The sequence below is a fragment of the Rhinolophus ferrumequinum genome, chromosome 8 (assembly GCF_004115265.2).
Source record: "Rhinolophus ferrumequinum isolate MPI-CBG mRhiFer1 chromosome 8, mRhiFer1_v1.p, whole genome shotgun sequence".
NCBI classification, from domain to species: Eukaryota; Metazoa; Chordata; class Mammalia; order Chiroptera; family Rhinolophidae; genus Rhinolophus; species Rhinolophus ferrumequinum.
Window position 1 is genome coordinate 83,693,003 of NC_046291.1, and position 23,361 is coordinate 83,716,363.

Sequence of the window (23,361 nt, forward strand, 5' to 3'; positions counted from 1 at the left end):
TTGAATTGAGCGAGTCCTACAATATCAATATAAATGAGTTCAACGATTCTGTCTCCTACAGTTGGGCAGCCAGATCGGTTTCCTACAACCTTCTTCATTATTCTAGAGAAAGGGCAAAGAGAGGAAAAAAAGATAAACAATTTACTTCAAGGCACTACACTTAACAACTTTAATAGGTAAATAAACATCCAAGAGTCCTTATCCGAGAGGACGGCAAGGCCCTTCCCAATCTACTGCTTATCTAAGTTCTGCCCACCCATTGAGGCCCATCCAGAGCCCTGCTTCCCACTCTTGCAAAAGGAAATGGTGTACAAACAGCCTTTGAAATCAAGGAAGATATAGATCTGAATTTATCGCCACTATCTAGCAGCTGTGAGATCTTAGACAAGTTACTGAACTTCAGAATCTTTCCTCAGAGTCAAACAAAAAAACCCCACCACAAAACCAGATTGGATACAGATAAGAAAGATAGCAACCTCTCAGGTACCATGAGGTATTGAATAGAAACTCACTAATGTACAGTAGATACTCAAGACTATTAGTTTCTTATTACTCCAGCCCTCACTGACCTCCTATTTCTGACCTCTTCTATTTCTGGCATCTATAGTATAAATTTCTTTCAATACTGTCTTGTATTGTCTCCTAATGTTTTCTCTTACAGCAAATTGTTCCTTCTGACTAAACTGTATTACAGACCGGCACTACAGTTTATCCTTCCTCATTACCCTTTCTTCCACCGTGCCATTCACCTAGAAATGGGTCTTCATTGAAGCCTTCTGCCCCTGCTCATGTGTCACAACAATCCTTCACCAAATGATGCAGAGATCCTATTTCAAAGGACAATAGACATAAACAGGACTCTGCTCTATAGCTGTGCCAGGCACACTGCTCCTCTCCTCTAGTTCCCTATAACCAAGTTCTTCCCAAGAATCTGAAGATTTTTTGGTAAAAGGTGAGGTAGTAAATACTTTCATCTTTAAGGTCACACTTTCTCTGTCTCAACTACTCAACTCCCCACTGTAGAATGAAAGAAGTCACAGCTGATACAGAAACGATGGGTGTAGCTGTGTTCCCATGAAACCTCATTAATAAAAAAAAAGGCAGGACTAGACTTGGCCCATTGAAGCAGTTTCCTGATTCCTGGTCCACCCTGTATTCAGTGGTTCCCAAACTTGTTTGCACACTGGAAACCTGGAGGCATCAAGATACGGATGCCTGTGCCCTATCCCAAAAGGTTGTGGTTCGATTAGTCTGAGATATGGTGTGAGTTTTGGGAATCTGAAAAGTCTTCCTGGTGGTTCTATGTGCAGTCATGTTTGGGAACCACTGTTCTATGTTGCTTCCACAACTGTCTTCTTAAAAAAAACACATGTGTCCCTGTCACTAGTGCTTCAAGACCTCTACAGACTTTCTCTTGACCACTAAACTAAGTCTGCCTGGCAGACCCCTAATACACCTTTTCTGACTGCCCCAGAAAGCACTTGTCCCTGGGGTTCCTACAGTAAACCCACTCATTCGTTCATCCATTTATTCATCCTTTCACTCATTTGTGCAGTAGTCATGAGCACCCACTGTGTGCTAGGCACTACTCTAGGTGCTCAATACACTGTGGGCAATATTTCCACAGGTTCTATACTCCCTGTGCGTACATTCTAGCATTCATCTCTCAACTGTACTAACCACGTTAGAATTAGTGTAATGACTAAGTGACGCACCAGTTGTAATCATCGAAAGACTGGCATCTCTTGGACCACCTGCTGCTCATCTCTGTATCTTATACCAAGAACCAGCCCACAGCAGGCATAGGAGGGATGACGGCTACCTGGATGAATGCACCTACTTCACAGATGGTGTACCCAGTGTGTTTTAAAGGAAACAGGAAGGAGGCAACAGGAGGCAGCCTGAAGGGACAGAGTGGGGTTAAGGGTTCAGATGACCTCAGGTTTATCTAGATCTGAATGGAGACATGCAGTGCAGTGGTCAGGAGCACAGGCTATGAGGTCAGACAGACATATGGCTCAAGTCCTGGCTTCCCACGTAGTCTCCGTGTGACCTGCCACAACTCATCTGTGGTCTGAACCAGTTTCCTCATCTGTAAAATGCAGAAAGCAGTAGTACCTATTTCCAAGTTTGTGCTAAGGACTAAATAAGATGAAACACGTAAGATGCTTAGTATCTGATGCACAGTAAGCACTCAACAAATGCTAGCTGTTAATAGTCATCATGGTTGTCGTAACTGTTGAAACTGCTGTTGTAACTAAAGCCATTATCAGTTTCCGCCCATGGAAATCACTTAAGAAAGGACAGCCGATATTATCTTACAGATATTGCTTTCATCTGAACACTGCCACTAATGAGGTGCGGACCTGGGACCTAACACAAGTGACCTCTCTGGGAGTCAGTATCTTGAACAATAAAGTAGGAGCAGGGTGGGACATACTTTAACACCCCTTCGACCTCCAGAATGTTGATTCAAGGTGTTTCTTCTGGAACATTTGACATGTGGCAACATGTTTTGCAAAAGTCTCAGTGGGCAGTTATCCAAAAGGAGTGAAGGGGCTCTAAGCATTCCTGCTTAGTCAGCTGTGTCAATCTAAAAGAGATTAAGAGAAGGCTGGAGCTAGAAGCAAATTTCAGTGAAATAGAAAACCCAGGTAGAGTTAACAGGCTCAGAGTTGAAAGTTGGCTAATTGAAAAAGGATTGGATCAGGGCTTTCAGGAAACTCATTCTATCCAAATTAAATTATAAACAGGAACCTGCCCTGTTTCAAGATTTAGAAAGCTTGATGTAGGGAATGGTATGAATTTCAACAAGAGACAGGGAATTAGGAAAGTCAATAATGTTTTGTGCAGATGTTGGAAGCACCTGTAATATCAAAGAATAAGCTCCTTAGTTTGAATTTTCTGGCATTCATTTATGCAGCCTCTGGAGCCTGTAGCTACAATGAAAACATATTATCCTTTTCATAGTGTATGTATTTAGCTCCTGAAAATAATCTTCTTATCTCCTGTTTAGTGAATTATCACTTTCATTTTCCTCCACAAGAAATTACACACTAATAGAGGGCTTTAAGAGTTTACAATTTCTTTTCTGTATTCTGATTTTAAAATTGAAAAGTAATCTCCTTACTCCTTGAGCTCAGCCAGTGATGCTGAAATCCTAATGTCATGGCCCAGTAAGTACAGAGATGTAATTAAATCACTCCATTGAACTAATTCACCAAGAGGGCCACCACTGAAAGCTGTCTCCGCAATCTTAAAGCCAGATTCCTTCGTCAGGAGTCCCAGGTGAACGAGGACCTGAAAAAAGAAAACAAGAGGCAAATACTGATTCCCACTGAACCAAGCAGAAACTCCACAGGAAAACACCAAAAGGCGATGAACCAATTCTAAAGTCAGGTCTATGTTCTATTGAAATCCCAATGGAGGTAAGGAGTTTTTCTAGAAAGTACAAAGAAAGGAAGACAATCCGTTTTCATTGTTGTTTTAGAGAAATAAAGTCGTTATTGCCCTCGGTATGGCTAAGAGCATCAGGTATGGACTTTTCAAAGAAGCATATATTTAGAAAGTCAGAATTAAAGGAGCGTAAGCCAGAAAAATAAAATATTTTTGAATAACTTGGGACTTTTTTCCATAGCTAAAATATTTTTACACTTTTAACATGGAACATATCAAATGTATACAAAAGCAAAGATGACAAGATAGTCAATTCCAATGTACTCATCATGTAACTTCAAGAATGATTAACTCATGACAAATCTTGTTTAATATACACCACTCATTTTCTCCCAACCCCTCTATCTTATCTTGAAGCAAATTCTAGACATCACCTGCATTCATCTGTATTTCAGTTTGCATCTCTACAGGAAACAAACTTTCACTTAAAAGATCATAACATCACTAGCACCCCTAGAATAGCTATTAATTCCTTAATATCATCCAATATCCAGTTAGTGTTTACACTTCCTCAAGTGTCCCTTATTTTTTCAAGTGTAGTTGGTTGAGTCAGAAGTCAAACAAAGTGCATAAATTATAATTGCTTCATGTATCTCTTAGCCTTCTTTAATATACAGTAGTTCCTGATCATCGGTTTTTTGAGGAGTGTGTGGGGGTATGCTTGTAATTTATTTGTCAAAGAAACTGGGTTGTACTTCCGGAAGTCTCTCTCACATTCCAGATTTTGCTGATTGCGTAACAGATTCTTCTGTCCCTTGTATTTAGTAATTAGATCTGCACCATGACCCATTCATATTTTTTTTTTCTTTGCAATACTACTTCACAAGTGGTGCCAGGTACTTCCACTGGTGGGAACAATCTGTTTTGTGATGTTAGCAGCTACTGATAATCATTAACTAAATGCATTAATCCATGAGGGGTGGCAAAATGTTGATCTTCTGTCATTCCTTCTGCATCTATTAGCTGGGATACTTCTATAAAGAGAAACTACCCCTCATCAACTATTTGGTTCCTCTCAAATACAATTTACATTAAAAAAAAAACACACAAAAAAAAACAGCAACCTGGTCAATGCTTCATTCTTCCCCTTTATTTACCAATTAAAAAAACAACAAAAATCCCCAAATTTGTTCTTTAGCATTCTCTAATAATGACTAATGTGGATTAAAAAATATAGGTATCATTATAAAGTCACAGATGTAAGTATATTTGATGTGTTTCAATAAAGTGCAGTTATTATTCTTATTATCAAATTGCCTCATTTTGGCCAATGGGGGGGCTGTTCAAGTTGGCTTCTAAGTTCTTTTGACACAATCCCCATCATCTTGGACAGTTTCTTTGCTGTCTGGTATGAGTGTTCCAAGCTCATTGACAACTTCTGTCTCAGATCTTCGCCTATTTTCTAAGAAACTCCTCTTCCATTTTGTGAAAATGGTATGTAAAGAACCAAGTCTGTGTTTAGGGGACTCCAGATTACCACTGTTTGTAGGACTATTCAGTGGTCATGGCTAGAAAATTTGTTTTTCATCAACGATAGAACTTATCATGAGTTCATACTGGTTTTTCCAATTCAAACTCAGGATTACAGTAGTTTTACATAACATTATCCATCTGACATCTGTTACTTCCTCTCTCCCACACTGATAATCCCATTTTTCAAGGACACTAAAATAATTACTCATTCGCTTTATTCCAATACACATAATGGATTCCAAATGAGACTATCAACACCACCACCTACTACATGATTCGTAAAAATTGTTTTATGATATTTTTGTAGTACTTTGTCCTTTGTGATAGCCCATTAGAGATATTCAACTTACTGTGTTCAAAAGTCACTAAGATTAGTCCTTTTCTATATGTTTATAGTAAAACTGGATATGTAGTCAATTCGTTTCATATTCCTTGTGATTTTTTAGGTGTTGCTTTTTTTTGAGTAATTAAATTTTATTTTACACTTATGTAAAATGATTCCAGTATCAAATCTACAAAGTAAAATATATTCAGAGAAGTGTGGTTTCTATACCTGTTACCTCTACACTATTTCCCCGCTCCTTATTTGACCTTTGTTTTATTGTGGTAAAATATACATAACACAAAATTTACCATTTTAACCATTTTTAAGTATACAGTTCAGTGGCAGTAAGTAAATCCACACTGTTATGCAACCATCATCACCATCCATTTCCTTTTATTTTTAATTTTATGGTTTATATTTTCCATTTAAAAATATGGTATATAAGCAAGAAGTGTGTATGTGTTATATATACATTAGATATTGGTGTGTATATATGTATCTACATGTATACATATAGATATAGATATAAACATATTCCCTCTCCCTTTTAAAAATAAGTTTCACTATTTTCCACCTAACTTTTCTTCACCTAACAATAAATTACTACATAGGATTATACAGGTATACTGTTTGCTTTTTACAGCCCATCTGGACCTCTGTCCACATACTCTTCCACAGAGGACTCTATGGTGCCAGGACGTTTTGTCTTGTTATCTCCTAAACTCAAGGGATCTAAGCAAAACTGATCCATCCAAGTTTGACTTGGGATTTTGCCAGTGTATCTGTATTTTCTTTTTCCAGGATATCAAATTGGTCAAATTAGGAATACCTCACTCATTTTTAATTTATTTTTAGACATAGGAACAGATCATTTACTTTGCTCAATTTTTTCATTATCAGAACAGTTCATCTAAAGCCACAGCCACATAGTCTCTAATTAATAGGGTATAAAATCTTCCATGCTCAGGGGTATTCTAGAGTTTTGCCAAGCATTGAAACAAACTGGTTCAAGCTTAACTTACAGTATCTCTCCAGAACGTAAGCAGCAGTACCAACCAAACAGAGAAGCAACGGGACTAATCAGTTGCCCAAACCCCAGAGCTGACAAAACATCAAAAAGAGAAAACTGTCATGATGATGTAACAGGAAGTTCTCAAAGGTTGTATCCCAGTAAAGAAAAGAGGGTTAAGTTTCCCGACACCACTGAGAGAGACAGATGGTTCAAAGGAAACATCTTACAGGCAGATATTCTGGGTGTCTTCACCCAAGAAACATGTGTGCTGGTCCTTGCTAAGTAAGATAATTGTAACAGGGGAAAGGAAAACCCAAAAATGGCTGTACAACAGACAGAGCAGATTCACCCTCAGGGAATATCATTGAGACATGACATTTCTCTTCGTCTTGTCTCCAAGCAAAATCAAATTTTAAAAGAAAACTGGCATCTAACTGAACTGACTTAATTAGAAACTCACTTTCTTCCTTTTTCTCTTTTCAAGATTCTGCTTTTCTGCCAGGGACTTGATTGCTTGGATCCACGCATCAGCCATTCGCCGGATCCGCAATCTCATCCAACGGAATTCTTCATGCTTTTTCATCATACTGTAGAGAATATTAAAATCCGTACGAATTTCCGCCTAGAAACAGAAATTTAATAAAAATGAGAAGAAGATAAAAAGTCAGAAACCATAATGGTTTTCATGATGTGACATTTGAAAACTTGAAAGAGATACTCAATTAAATGCAGGGCTTCAAAAGTGAGTCTTGTCTGCTGCACAGCTTTGCTTTTAAGGTCCCAGGGTTGTAAATTGAAGCAAAGGCCCCTGACTGCTGGTCTGCTTTAAGGGACATCATTTACAAAATTAGAAATTGAGAAAGAAAGCAGTCATTGCAAAGCCCTGAGCTATGTTAAAATGCGGTTTTGTTTTTGTTTTTAAATATAATGAGTACGCTTGATGTACCTTGAAATTCTCTGCACCTGAATTTATTGGCCACTTCAAGCAGGGTAGCCGACTCCTGGGAAAGCTGAAGTCAATTCTTAACAGGCTACCTCGTATTGTGTAGGCTGCCAAAAAGCCTCATTCTGTCCATAAAATTAAGTAGGGAAAAACACATGCTCCTTATTCAGTTTTTTTCCTAGTCCAAACAAATGGAAGTTCACTATTTTCTGAAGAATTTAAAAGCCAGGAATAACAGTTTCCTATCACAACTGAATAAAATTTAAAATTCAGGCTAGGATAATTTAAATGCCAGGAAGAACATTTTTATAATATAGCTGGATACAATCAGTGATTAAAATAACACTGATATTTTTCATATAACATCTAAAACATGCTGAAACCATCTTTCAGCGGTCACCATAGTTCATTCTAAACACTCATCTGATCATGTCCCTTCTTGACTCAACAATTTCCCGTGACAGAAGCATGAGTCAGCAATCTATGGGTCTTGAGGAAAATCCTCCTTGGCGCTTGTTGTTGTACATGAACTTTTACTGGAACACAGCCACACCCATTCATTTGCATACTGTCCATGGCTGCCCTCTGGGCGACAAGGTCAGAATTGAATAGCTCTGACAGGGACCTCACCAGCCTACAAAGATGAACATATTTACTACCTGGCCTTTAGCTGATTCCCCAGTCTAAAGACTTAAGCCTGTCACCGTCCCCTACCTATCTTTCCAACCTCATCTTCACCCCAGCTCATCCAAACCCGCTTGGCCTTGTCCCACTGATCCATGCTCTACCCTATTCCTTGAAAATGCAATTCTTGTACATGAAACTTCTTCCTCAAATCAGACACCTTTATCTCCTTGACCCAGTATAAATTCACTCTGAATCATTTTAAATTCAGCTCCACCGTCTCCTCTTTGCCCTATCCCCTGACCCCTACAGCCTGAGACCACCACTTCCTCATTAATTTCCGGGGGTCCGTATTTTGGCATTTATTCTGGTATGGTCACTATTTACAACCACAGCCCTCCTTAGGTCACCGAGCACCTCCACCTCTGACACAAAGTCTTGTTCTTATCAGTAGCCTATTGCTTAGGAACCCTCAGAGAATTGTTCAATAAATATATGCACACTGGTTGAGTTCTTTGGTCACCCAGATTTCTACAGGACTGGGGATAGAAGTTCTTCAGTGTATCACTATTTCAGATTACAGCTGGCATTTCTAGAAGACTCCACATGTATCACTTGGCATCAGACCCAACTCAGGAGCCTAGTAAGAGGTTTCCAAATTCACTTACCAATGAATTATGATCAGCTTCTTCGTAGGGATTTTTTGCTCTCCAAGGTAAATGAGGACACCAGTTTTCAACCTGAAAAATATAAATCAGAGGCACTAAGTATGCTGGTTCATCTGTAAATGAATTAATGAATGTACAAAACACTGAGCACAGTTTCTGACACACAATGAGCACTATATTTAAGTGGGTTCTTAATATCATCAGTCGGAGTCCCATGCTTTTAGCTAGCAATTCAGAGGCAGGTGCCCTCTCAGGTGAAACAATCACCAAAGGTCCCAAGGAGTATGATTACACTTTACATCTGTACTTCAAAGTGTTTTACAGTGATGCTTCCTTAATCATTTAATCCTCACATTTCTACACCAGAAGGAGAGGGGGCTCTTATGGCAGAAAGTTAAAAGACTAGAACATTGCCATAGGGGAATGAGAATGAAAAGGTGCCTCTCTGACTATATAGCAAAAAGACAGGAATGATTCGTTATCTGCTGTGGCAGGTCTGGAAAGGAAATACCATGGCATCTGAGCCACAGAACGCAATCATTTATCTCAGAATTAGAAATGCAGCTGATAATTTAAAGCTAACTGATCTAGGCTTCCCTTCATTTTCTGGCTTTACACTACCACAAGAAATAAGATGGCAAAATGTCTTGGAGAAAGAGATGAAAGGAAAAAGGAAAAAGAAACCTCAGCGATCTCGTGAGAGCCATTCTAGAAGACGGATTGTTCTGTTAATGCACAAGAGTTTAGAGAGCTGAGGAAGGGAGTGGGGGGAGAAGAGAAAGGAAAGCACCAGGTTTTATAGGAATCCCTTCGATAAAGATTACCAAAGAAAATTAGGCCAATTCATAATTTCTAGTAAAGGAAAAATGGAAAATGCAGAGTAATGATGACGTCTGAGCTCTCTGTCAAAACTGGACATACAACTCCACAATGGTGTATCGTCCAGTTACTAATATGCAGTGAAATTATTGAAGATGGATAATAAATAGCCATTTGAAAATAATCTTCCTATGGCCAGGTGGACCTATAAAAATGAACAGAGCAAGAGGGAGGGCGGTGTCTTTGGAAGGTCACTGAGAAGGCAAAGACATGTGTTAGATCACAGCCTCCCGGGGTCAGTGATGCTGAGTCAGACAGTCAGCTGTCTTCCAGTTCTGGGTGAGTTTTCAAAGAAACAGCAGTTTCACTAATCTTGACACTGCACTTAATGTAAGGTGATTTTTATTTAACCAAATAACTGGGTGGTTTGCATATAGCCACCTGCCTGCAAATGACCTGAAAGGTATAAGCAGAGCTTGGGGGAGAATGGAATCCCTAGACAGGAAAAGTGCAATGTGTTCCTTTCCTTCTTATGGAATAAAATTAGACTTGACTGTATTTGTGTATATGGTCAAAGGAGACTCAAAAGGAGACTTTCCAAATGGGGACATAAGGAAAGTTGAAACGGTTTTTACTCATAAAAAAAGAAGACATTAACTTGCCTTGGACGCCCATATCTAATTCTTTAGACCTTACAGCAATATCACCACGAAAGGCAATTATCTGAAGCTCCACAAATGAGAAAAATGAGGAAAAACCAGCAGAAAAGAAGCCTGCAAGAGGAGCCCAGTTGGTCCCAGCAGTACTGCACACACCTGTACCTTGTATTCTTAGACCAGACTGAATTATTTAGTGCAAATCAAATTTTTGTAAATGGACTCAATGAAACGTTGCTATAAAGCATATTGAGAACATGAAGACTTTGACTGGATTGCAGACCTGAATGAGACCTTCAACCCCACACAAAAGGGATGAGGACGAGCAAGCAGGGTACAGATTGGCAGTCAACCTCACACTAAGTAAATAACTAAATGGACACAGCAACGTGTCAGGATGAAAACTTCCCTCACGAATAGTATGATACTGGGAAAGATGAGACAAGATCATGAATAAAGAAAATCAACCAAAAGGAGAGACATCAGTGAGATCAGATATTATTAAAGGCAAGTATAAGTCCTCTTCACTTCTCCGCCCTAGGAAGAATCTTCCAAAACTTGCTCTGCTGAAAATATAGTCCAAGGTGACCTTCTAAACTGTGACTTCCCTAAAGAATACTCAAGACTTTAATTCCTCTTCGAAACTGATCATTTATCTCAGCTCTTGTTACTCTAAATGACTGCATAATGCTTTGCAAGGTTTCAAGGCCATCCCCAAAAGTGTGGAAAATGGAGTCTATTTTAGCTTTTAGCAAGAAATCTTACCGTTACATATTCACTTGCAATGGAGGAAAACCCAGCTATGAACATCTTGCCACAGAATGAGGAAGGTGGGTTTTTAAGGTTGTTGTTTTTGTACACAGTAGCAGGATAACTGCTTAACAAGGTAATCAAATTATACATAAACCAATTTCTCCAGGGGGAAGGGGAATGTTTCTTTTCTGAAACCTCAGAGGATTACCAGGATTGGAAAAAAGCCAGCACTGGCAATAACTCCAAGTTCTGAAACAAACAGCCCTCCAATGAGCAACCTTTTCTTAAATAAGAGTCATTAATAACACTCAGGGAAAAACTTGCTCAAGGCTAATAACTCAACTTCCTAATCCCTGTTGTGTCTGATCTACCCAGGCTCCTCTAACAAATTTAACTCCCCCCGACTTCAGCACAGCATCCTACCACAAAATATGAACCCCAGAATGAGCCCACTGACTTCCTGATCTGGACACTCTTCTATTTCAAATCACTCTTGCCATCTCCTCTCCTGGTTGTCAGAACCCTAGTGTCCTAGGTCAGCCTATGGTGCTCACCTTCCTTCACCCACTGCCTGGGCCACACTTTTCCAGCTGCGACCCCTGGTGCTCTCCTTGGGACAGGATGTTGTGTTTGCCATCGGCGCAGGCACACACGAGGGCAGCACCGGCCCCTCCCACTGGCCACCCCTACCCCTGCCTGACTCCTGCGAGCTGGCAGCCCTGCCCAAGCCCTCTGCCAGGGTGGGCACTGAACATCCTTAAACTAGTCCACAAACCACCGCAGGAAGCCCAAGAATTGAAAACCATCTGAGTTCATGGCAGCACACACACAACAATCAATAGAGGAGCAGAACCATTACTCTAATAACCTTCGATGTGAAGGCAAAGCTTCTTCGAGAGGGAAACTAATCTTTTTAGTGCGCTCGCCTCAGGCAACAAAATGAAGAGGCAGCAAAAACAGAGCAAGACCCGCCAGGCTAGACCTTCAGAACATTAATGCATATTCCACTGAGAGGGTCCTGTAAATCACTTTCTTGAAGGAGGAGATAGAAAATTAACCAATTTGATTTTTGACATCCCTCCACCCAATGATTTAAACTTCTTTGATCCGAAGAGGTTTTACAGCTTAATCATGAGCAATGAGCATCAAAGTCCCTAAACAGAGCTCAAGTAGGTCACACTTTCAAGGTCCACAGGATGGACAATTCATTATACTTAAGAAAAAAGAAACTGCGGGCAGATACGTATACAGCTCACATTGGAATTTAAAGGGGGGAAAAGAAGTAATAAAATGACAGCAAAAACTAGAGGAAATGTAACGTATACATGCATGTACTTAGACATCACTGGCATAACTGTAGTAACATTCTATTCTTTTGAAAGAATAATGATCAGGCTCTGTGATGGCTTCTCTCATGATTAATGTTAACTGTTTTGCTCAAATGGATCACTGACATAGAATTTCATGCTGTATTTTACAGATAGCAAAGTGCAATAAAAACTAAATGAGAAAAATGTGTAAGAAAAGGCTGAGATTATCTCTGGATGATGGTGTCATGGGTGCTTTCTATTTTCTTCTTTATGTTCATCTGCATATTACGATGTTTTAAACAATGAACATTTATTCATAGAATAATTTCTAAAGAAGTTCCGTTATGTAAGCATCCAATCATTTACTGAAGGTTTACAGTGTGTCAGGGTCTCTGGGAAAAATAAATAAGCTTGCATACATGACATCTTTTAGTCCCTGAAGCACCCTATGCCACAGGTACCATGGCCAGGTTCCATATGAGGAAATCAAAGCTTACAGTGGGTGGCAACTTGCTGAGATAAGCTCACCAATGAGTGGATGCGTTGGGTGACAAAAGAGATCTGTCACTCCCGACCAGCACATGTTAGAGCCACCTGAAAGGCCATGCTTAGTGAAAGACAAAGAAAGTTGTTAAGTGCAGAAAGAGGATGGATCTGGAAATCAGCCCAAGTCTGTTGGATTCTGTGCCCAACTCTACAAACAACTAGGCATATAACCTTAAACCACTTGGCTTTCAACTTTTCTCATCTACGAAATGAAGGAGTTGGCTCAGGTGACCTCTTAATAATTCTATTACGCTGTAAGATCTAAAAAAGATAATTTTACATCATCCTGTCAGGCTAAGTGGTTATATATCAGAAGGGTACAATTGACTATACTATACAGTTGACTATTCATTTGATACAGATTATACATATCTGTGCATATAAACACATACACACACATTTGTTACACTGACATATTAAATGAAGTTACTCATTAATGTATATGCTTAAAAAAAGAAGACTTCTCTACCCCACGTCACACCCAGCCCACTCCCCTTGCTAAAGTTTCAAAAAGGGAAGGCAAATGGTGAAAGACATCGACAGATGTACATGGTCCCACTATCCACACCGGTCCTGTGCACTAGACAACTGAGCTGATGAATATTTTGGCCAAACTGCCTGTTAGAAATGGTCGTGTACAGGGCATGGGGTGGGGAGACAAAAGATGTAAGAACAAAAACTACAATATCCTAGGAGCCAAGCAGTAGGCTAAGCACTTTACACACAGTACCGCATTTGGTCTCCAAATAATCGTCTGTGACAGGGCCGCTCATCGTGCCAGATAAAGACATGGGCACTGGCAGAACCCACAGCTGAGCCCTGAGCCGCGTCTGCAGCTCCACGGCCCAGGTGCTTAATCACCACACGACACCCACAGACACCAGACACTTGGTTCCTATGGCCCCGTAAGGACAATTCAGTCTTCAATATTAGAGTGGCATTGCCTGAATTTTCAAATGGGTTGACGGTGCCGCTGCTGTGCCGGGTGCTGTGCAGGGCAGGGAGCGTAATAATAGCTCTTGCCCCCGTGTCTGCGCAGCAAGAGGAATCGTTTTAAAGTTGAAATTGAATCACTTCCTACACTAACTCAAACCCTTCAGTGGCTTCTCTTTGCAGCCAGAATAAAATCCAGAATTTACAACAAGATGATACTAAATCTGACCTGAAGCCTTACACCGCCTGCCTTGCTCACCTTGCCCTACATACAAGAAGCTCCTTGCATGTCAAACAGAACATTCCTACCTCAGAAGGGCTGCCAGGGGTGTGTGTGTGTGTGAAAAAGGACAGCCCTAGTTAAGTAAGAATTTCAGAATTAGTATAAGTACATCCCATGCCGTATGTGTTACATATTAATAGTTTTTAAAAAATTATTGTTTACCTGAAATTTAAATATTACTGCATAGCTTGTATTTTACCTGGTAACCCCATACTTCAGGGCTTCTGCATTTGCTATTCTTTTTACCTAGAACCCTCTTCCTTCCAGAGATTTCCATGCATCACACTCCCTTACTTCTACACAGAAAAGCATTCCCTGACCACCTTACCTGGCCACGCTGCATCCTTACTCTCTTTTTCCTTGGGGCACTCACCACTTGTGGAAATTATTTTATGTGTTGGTTGTCTATTATTTGCTGCCCCATACAAATGGAAGCTCCTTAAAGACAGGAACTGGAATTTGCCTGTTCAGTGCTCTATCCTCAGCCTCGAGAACAGAACAGTGCCTGGCACATAATAGGTCCTCAATCATTATGTGTTGAATAGTGAGTGAATAAATCAAAGGTATAACTTGAGCACTAAAGACAGTCATGGTAACGATACTTATTTCCATTTATGTGGCACTTATCCATTTTCATCATTTTATAAGAACCTGCGGCAATACACTGAGGCCTGACTTTGACCTCAGTGAGGAGAAACCAGGCAAAAAACCGAAGGGAGAGCTCAAGGCAGTGGATCCAGACAGGCAACCAGGTCTCATGTGTTTTCTATAATACTGTACTGCTGCCACTGAACTGGAGGCAGAAATATTATGGACAGAAAGGACAGGCCTGACCATGTGCCAGAGAGAGCCAAGGGCTGGGAGGATGCAGAATGCCAGAGAAGAACTTCAAAGAGAAGTTGCAGTAAGTTTTCAACGTGCCACAAAACCAGTGGGGTCCTCATAAGGGGATGTCACAGTTTTAAAAATCCATCCCAAATCTCTATAGGAGAACTGTCAAGTTTCTTCACACAGGAGAGGCAGCAAAAGAATTCCGCTGTAGTCAACCAGGGAATGTAATGCATGGAGATGCTTCTTACACCAACTCTTTCTCGGTATACTTCCTACTACACACTGCACGAGGCAAAACTGGCCCTCGTCGGACCTGCATGCACACCAAGCACACTCTGATAGCCAATGTCACTGAATTTATAGAGGTAATCATACTGCAGAGACCGGGAATGTAGGTCTTCTTTTGTGTTGATGTGCAATGTGGCCTGAATTGTAGGTCCAGGCAAATAATGCTGAGTGACAGTGAGAATAAAAGATGTGCAAGAAAACTTCGCCTTCTCATATAAGTGGTTCATTCCATTCTAATAGTCTAATCTGACCCCTTGCACTCTCTTATAATTATAATTAATATTAAAAAACATTATATTAAAATTATTAGTAAGTGCTCAAAATGCCCCTGCTTCATGTCTCAAACTTAATGTTTTAGCAGATTTTAATGTTACAAATTTTAGAATATATATTTTTTTCCAGATTAAAAAGGTGATAGATGGGAGAAGTTACCCACTCAGAACAAACACATAGAAAGCTATTTATAAAATGTTTTTAAATAGAAACATTCATTCAATAAATACGTGTGCCAGGCACCATTATACCTGTGAACAAAACAGGAAAATTTCTCTGGAGATTATTTTCCGTGCACTTGTTCTCCTTTTTGTTTTGTTCCTTTTTAAATATTTATTGAATTTTACAGCGCGATAAGAAGGAATTTAAAAGGCAATTCAGAACTACCAGAAGGTTTCGTTAGAATTACCAACAGTGCACCATGAAATTATTTCATGGTATTTCTTAATTTAATTTACTGCGGTGACATTGGTTAATAACATTATATGAGCTTCAAGTGTACACTATTATAATCATCATCTGTATATTGCAGTGTGCTCACCACCCAAAGTTTAGTCTCCTTCTGTCACCATATATTTGACCCCTTTACCCTCCTCGACCTGCCCTCACCCCCCTTGCCGTCCGGTAACTACCACACTGTTGTCTGCCATGTGCTTGTTCTTAATGTTGGATGTTGATGGTCTTCCCAGGACCTTTGCATTTATTGTCCCCACTGCCTGCTAAACATCTCTGCCAGACATCTAAACTTCTTACTCTCTCACCTACTTCAATTGGTTTTCAAAAGCGTCCTCCCATCTTCTCAGTAGTTCCTGACCAATCTATCTAAAACAGACACCATCACTTCTCGTGAGCATTTCTTTGCCCCCTCTCTCCTGCTTTATTTTTCTCAACAGCATTTAGTACAACCTAAAAGATATGTATTTTACTTTTCATTTGTCTGTCTCCTCCTACAAAACATAACCTTAATGAGGACTGTTTGTCTTTTTGTTCATTGATATATTCCCAGCACCCAGAAAAACCCAATAGCAATGAAGGCCCCTGGCGTTCAGACTGTGATCTCTAAGCATTATTTCCCACCAAGAAGAGCTAGGTGTCCTTAGAGAAATGGCTGATGTAAGGTCTAGGGCAGAAATTGTACTAGGTGAACTGGAAGAGCTTGTCATACCAGGGAGTAAAAAACGAAACAAGAAAACTATTCCAAACTACCAGAGTCTTGTCAAAAGGACTCAAGACAATTTTAATTAGCTCCCTCTGGCCAAAGAAGGGGCAATTTGAGAAGCAGTAAGAAAATAATTGGAATAGATCGAACATCTATAATATGCTTCAATCAATGACTTCACAATGACGATAAAAACCAATAAGTATATAAGTAAACAAAATACTACACAGTTGAATATGCTAAGAAACCAAGAGAGAAAGAGAGAAAGATTTCCTATATAAGCTGTCCCTTAGAGTAACCAAATACCAGATGAAGAGTCACTTCTCTTCATAGAAGGATCCCTGGTAGATTAAGCAGGCACCCCTAACGCGTTAATGAACCTGCGTTATGAACCCCGTTAATGAACCCCATTAATGAACGCGCACTGATCATCGACAGCAGCTAACATCACAAAAAGACACAACCGGGCACGAATGCGCCTCCTGACAGAAGCATGTAATATCATCCATGAAGCAGTCTTACCAAAAGAATATTAAACCTGACTCCGATCAAGCCTCAGATCTAACTATCAATTTACAGGACATACAAGGAGCCAGGAACCAGATTATACGACAACATGGGGATGTAATAATCAAAATGCAGAGTAGAACAAGTTCTCCAAGGCAAATAAAGAAGTTTCTTCAACAAAAAGCCACAAGGGGGGAAAAAAGAGATGGAAGGGAACCTAAAATTAAAGAGAGACTTTGGAGACACCAACAATTTTAATTTACAGTCCTTGCTTGAAACCCAGTTCAAATAAATAAACTTTAATTTATAGGATGGCCTAGAAAATGTGAATACTAACCTGGTATTTTATGATATTAAGGAATTATGTTCATTGTGATATGAAATGATACCGTGTTTCCCCGAAAATAAGACCTAGCCGGCAATCAGCTCTAATGTGTCTTTTGGAGCAAAAATTAATAGAAGACCTGGTATTATATTATATTATGTTATATTATATTTTATATAAGACCTGGTCTTATATTATAGTAAAATAAGAACTGGTCTTCTATTAATTTTTGCTCCAAAAGACGCATTAGACTTGATTGTCCGACTAGGTCTTATTTTAGGAGAAACAGAGTATTAGTAGTTATAATGGGAGTAGTTATATGTTTTAAAAGAGTCTCCTTTAAAGATACATACTGAAACAGTCACACATGATAGGACATTTGGAATCTGCTTCAAAATAAAGGAGGTGGGGAGAGTATAAATGAAATGAGACTTGGCCATGAAATGATGATTGTTGAATCTGAGTAATGGGCACATGGGGGTTCATTATACCCTTCTATTTTATATATGATTAAAATTTTCCACATTAAAAGTGTTTAAAACATAAAAACTTATATTACTGGCATGGAATAGAAATTTTAAGAAATAGTATTTCAAAGTTAAAAAAAAAAAAATTGGAGAGTACGGCACTGAAGCCTCTGTTTGCAACATGTATTCCAAGGAGCAAAGACGCTTTGGTTTGGGGTTTGGTAAGTCCCATCATTTCCCCTTCTAATTTTTGTAAAGTGGAGGCCAGTGCAAGAAGTCTCCATATAAATGTTGTAGTGTCTGAAACTTACAAACGGGGGCATCACGAAGAAAATAAACTTGGGAGAGGAGAGGGAACGGAGAGATCAATTAGGCTGACTGACAAATACTATTCTGTAAACTCAGGACTGTTTTTAAAAAAACTCCTTTTTCTAAAATGTTATAGAATTCAGGTAATAGGAGCAAGAAAAACATAGAGATGAAAAAGATACAGATAAAGGCTGAACTCAAACAGGGAAAAAGAACATGATCATAAATCTCTCCCCGCTCTGTTACTGCCAAGAAATATTATCTCACAGAAAGGGAATTTCCTATTGTAAACAGCTAAACATTTTAAAAAGGTATGTGTTGGTGTCCTCGGGCAAGCCTAGCGATATTTTTAAAGTACTCCTGACCTGTCCCGAAATGTTAGTTATGTGTTTTCATTCACGTTTTCTCCTGCAACCTAAGTAGTTCTTTATCGCTGCCCACTTTGACAAATTAGTCGACGCAACACCATTTCCAAGTTATCTTTAGCAGCCAACACAGCCCATAAATCCAAATCATTGTGCTGGTTATTAGGATTTCATTTCACGCTCGCATTCACAAACATTTAAGCTTTCAACCTTTGCTGTTGGGCATTAATCTTGGCATTAATCAAGAGATTAAGTACGCTGAATTTAAACTCAAGGTTAATGGCATGCTCAGCCAATATTAGTTTTACATATTGCCAAGGGAGAACAGAAAGAGGCAAAGACCTTTATGCCTGTTGTTCATGACATATGAGAAACAAACTGATAAGTAAGGCATGAAATTGCTTCTTTTGTTGCTTTCTAAGGTAGTCACACACACACACATGTGCACGCACACTCACTCAGTCCCATCCAAATTGACATTTGAAGCAACAGCTTTCCACATTCCAAGATCTAGCAATCAATCACTGGGCAATTTGATGATTTCAGAGCAACTATACTTGCAATGGCAGCAGAAGTACTTAAAAAAAACAGCACAAATTACGAAGTCTGGGAGAGTATGATGGTTGCTAGTCACCAGAATAATTGTGTAAATTAAAAAAAAAAGTCTGAGTGCCAAATATATCAGCATCATCTATCAATGTAATCTCAACAGGGGTAAAGAAATTCATTCTAAATTTCATAAAAGCTGAAAGCAGTAAAAGGCTCTGTAGAGGGATAAGTTAATATACCTGAAACAATGACAGAGTAATTACTTTATAAGCCTTGTCTCCATAACGGGAGTAGTTACATGGTTCACAAAAACAGATACAGAAAATGAACTGCCCGATGATGTGGAAATGCAAGGCTGCCTCATTCATTCACTCCCACAACTCGGGATGACTGAGCACCTGGTTTTCATGAGTTATGCCCTCGGGAGAATTGGTGCTTTCTCTTTTTTGGGGGGATAGGGTATCAAAATTGTGAGTATTCAAAAACTAGCAATGAAGACTGATTCATGGAAACTAGCTAAATTAGAGCCACATTTCAAACACAGGTGAATTTGAGTATAGAACTGACTGCAAAGTGAGTGGTGACAAACCACTAGGCAGAGTTCAGTTTTCCTTTGACACGAGGGGCAGCAGTTATGAAAAGTGCAGAAGTACTAGGCAGCTTAACCTCCCAGAACCGCTACAACTTGGCTCTCGATCACACAGAGTTGGGGAAAGGTTGAAATGAGATTGTGTACTTGAGGTGTCTGGCATGCAGGGGCTGAATAACGTTTCATTCTTCTTAGTGTCTGCCATCCAACAGGGGCAGGGACATGAGGCTCGTATTACCACATCAGTCCCTAGTACGGTATTACACACATAACAAGCATCCGTGGAGAGAATGTAAGGGCAAATGGCTTTACTTCCTGGGGTTTACCAGAAATAATTTGCAGACTACAAATTGATGAAGGTAAAAGGAGAAGTTTATAATCCCATAATTCAATGGAAGTTGGCACACTGAGACAACCAGGGGAAAGAAAAATGAAGGAAGAATTCTACCTCCTAAGCTTGGTCTGAATTTAAATGCCTCAACTCAACTGGTGACTGACTATATGGGAGATATTTTATTTCACGTCTTTTTCTCCATCTGTCAAAGTTCTGAATATAAACGTAGATAGAAACAAGAACTGGCCTTTCAATAAGGATTGGGGAAAAAATAAAAGTCACTGTTGATCAAGTTCACAATCAAATGCAAAGGTCTCTCTTCATCACCCAATTGCAAGAGAAACTTGGCATATGATACAGGTTAAATGAAGTAACAAAAGAAGGGAAGTGTCAAGAAAGGGGAAAAAAACTAGACAAAAAAGAGCACCACGAAGCCACAGATGTTGTCAAGGATGTTTTCAATAGTAGAATGTAATGAATTGGCTTCAGAAAACATCTCTAATAATCTCACATTAACAAGGGCAGCGGCACTCGGCTGCTCCATACATCCAGCTCACAATCTGAATGCAAACAGAAGTGTCCTATCCAGAGAAAAGAAGTCAAGAGGAAAACAGCTGAATTGCTACATAACTAAAAGTCAAGTGGTCTAAAATTAAATTAGATTGGTGAAGAAGAACCAGAAATTGATTCTAATTATAAAATAAACTCAATGTTCCACATAAAATATCCCAGGCTAAGTGACACCCCACGACGGTCCTCAAAAAAATGACATCAAAAACCATAAAAGCATCAGTTATGTTTACTGAGTGTCATCTATCTGCTAGGCTCTACTTTAAGCGTGTTCCCATATACACTCAGGAATACTCACGGTTGGATCCTTTGAAAACAAACACAATTAAAACTACTATTTTATAAACAAAGAATCTCAGACACAAAGAGAGTAAGTAACTTTTCCAAAAGCCTAGTTTAGAAAGCATCAGAAACAGAAGCTGAAGTCAGTTATGAAGCTCTAAATCAGTACTTCCCATCGAAGTGGCCGTATTGGTCAAATTCTCCTCTAACTCTAATAAGGCACCTATTAAGATGCCACAATAAAATAAAAAATTTTTTTAAAGGCCAGAGTTTCAAAGTTATTTTCAGAGTAAAACTCTGAAAAAGAAGTTCCTAGTTCTCTCCCCAGGGGAATTATCTCCATCCTGCTGGCTCAATTACCTGCATCCATTCTTCCTCTTCCATTAGTCTCTTAAGATAATGAACGCATACCATGGTGCCAAGAAAATGAGGTCTCAGGAATGGCTGACAATCAATGAATATACTAGCTGTTCAATAAGTGCTCACTGAACTGAATTCAACCGAACAACAACAACGAAAAAACACTATCATCTGCATAAGAAGACATCGGAACAGGCTAATGAAGAACCATTCCACCCCTAGTTAAAGGTTCTGAACCTAAATATCAAGCTCCAGTATTAAGTATATATCATCCATCACAGACTTGCAGCCCAGTCTGTCCCACATCCTCCCAACTGACCTTCACCGGAATCTCACTCTTCTCCCATCTTAGCTACATCTTTCCTTCACGCGAGTGGGGGTAGAGTGGCAGTTGCAAAGGACGGGAACTAGGTCACAAATAACAGCAGCCCCTTTCCATCTGGACCATTCTCCTACGCCTTCCCAGCTTTGGCTCTGAAGGTGGAGAGGGGCTGGAGTAGGGATGTGACATCCTCTGCCTTCACCTCCGCAGCCCACCCGCACGTGCAGACTCTCAGGGAGGCGTGAAATTAGCTCAGCTTGTCAATCAGAATGCACAGTTGGACTCTGGCTAAATTCTATCAAATGGAAGACAAAGAAAACTTTTGAAAATTAAACTGAATGAGGGACCTTCTCCTCGGGGCATTAAAGGTACTTCCAATGGACTTCTCACTGGAGTGATGGTTCAACTCATGGGCCCCAGGCCTGATTTCTCTGGAGTAGGAAATGAGAAGATGGGTCACAGGTCACCGAAGCTAGAAACACACTCAAATATGTTACAAAATCAATTTGCCAGCAACCTGCTAATGAGGAGCATCACAAACCTAATTCTCTAGGCTTTCAATTTCCAAGAAGTATTTTAACTATTATTAGCTCTAAGGGTTCCCATGATGGCTGTGGGGCGGCCATGGGTAACCTGTCAAAAAAAAAAAAAAAAAAGTCTGACTGGATCTTAGAGAGGAAAAAGAAAGAAGTAAGTGTGTAGAAGAGGGACAAACCCCAAGAATCTAGGAACACATGCCCGATAGCTATACTCGTTTGGCCCCCCAAAGCTGTCTGTCACCATATGACACAGATAAGAGGCAGTGAGTCCACAAGGAAAACTATGGTGAAAGCATTTCATTTGGCCTGAGAGGCGTTCTCCTTCCTGCATGGCAGCACCGGGGAGCTGTTATTAACTACCGGTCAATGGCAACTGCACACAAAAGTAGGGGAGAGAACAAAAGAGAAATGGCGGCCAAGAGCCTGAGAAGGGCACATTCTCTGAAATTAGCCAGCACTCGAGTCAAAGGTCCCTAGGACTACCCCCATCTAGAAGGATGGAGTGGGAAGCCACAGAGTTCTGATTTCCCACTCCGTCCTTCCCCTGTACCTTGCCCGGGATAAAGTATTAACTCTATTCCACCCCCTCAATATTTCTGAAGGTGACATGAGATCACTGAAGTATGTAATAAATACCATGTGGTCTGTAACACGCTCCGCAACCCTTTAAAAAAAAGCTGCGATTCAATTCGAGGGTACAAATGAAAATGAAGCTCAGGTAAAAAGAAAACAACAAGGTAAAAACTCAGGCTGTTAGTAAATTGCTAATTCAGTTAATAAACACATGAAAAGATGCTCAACATCACTAATTATTGAGGATGTGCAAACCACAACTGCAAAGAGATACCATCTTACACCCATTTGGATGGCTACTATCAAACAAAACAAAAACAAACACAACCACAAAAAAACCCCCCTCAAACCAGAATAAAACAAGTATTGGCCAGAATGTGGGGAAATTGGAACCCTTGTGCACTGTTGGTAGCAATGTAAAATGGTGCAACTGCTTTGGAAAAGGTTGGCGGTTCCTCAAAAAATAAAAAATGGAATTACCACATGATTTAGTCATTCCACTTCTGGATATATACCCAAAAGAAATGAAAGCAGGGTCTCAAAGAGTTATGCGCACACCCAAGTACATGGCAGCATTATTCACAACAGCTAAAAGGTGGAAGCAACCCAATGTCTAGCAACAGATGAGTAGATAAGCAAACTGTGGTGTATAATACAACAACATATTGTTCAGCCTTAAGAAGGACAGAAATTCTGGTACATGCTACAACATGGATGAACCTTGAATACATACAATATGCTAAGCGATATCAGCTGATCACAAAAAGACAAATACTGCATCATTTCACTGATATGAGTATTTGGAATAGTCAAAATCATAAAGACTGAAAGTAGAATGGTGGTTGCCAGGGGCTGGAACGAGCGGAGAAGGTAGAGCGACTGTTTAATGGGTAGAGCTTCGTGTTTGCAAGATGAAGG

The 23,361-nt window shown here is 39.8% G+C and overlaps 1 protein-coding gene across 1 annotated transcript in view; it reads right to left on the reverse strand.

The window, feature by feature from the left end:
• The window catches only part of MGAT5 (alpha-1,6-mannosylglycoprotein 6-beta-N-acetylglucosaminyltransferase), a 332,082-nt gene that overhangs the window by 105,749 nt on the left and 202,972 nt on the right, over nucleotides 1-23,361 (reverse strand). Inside the window, 4 exon segments of the mRNA XM_033112421.1 lie at nucleotides 2-102; nucleotides 3,131-3,300; nucleotides 6,727-6,888; nucleotides 8,502-8,573. Coding sequence (XP_032968312.1) covers nucleotides 2-102; nucleotides 3,131-3,300; nucleotides 6,727-6,888; nucleotides 8,502-8,573 — 505 coding nt within the window.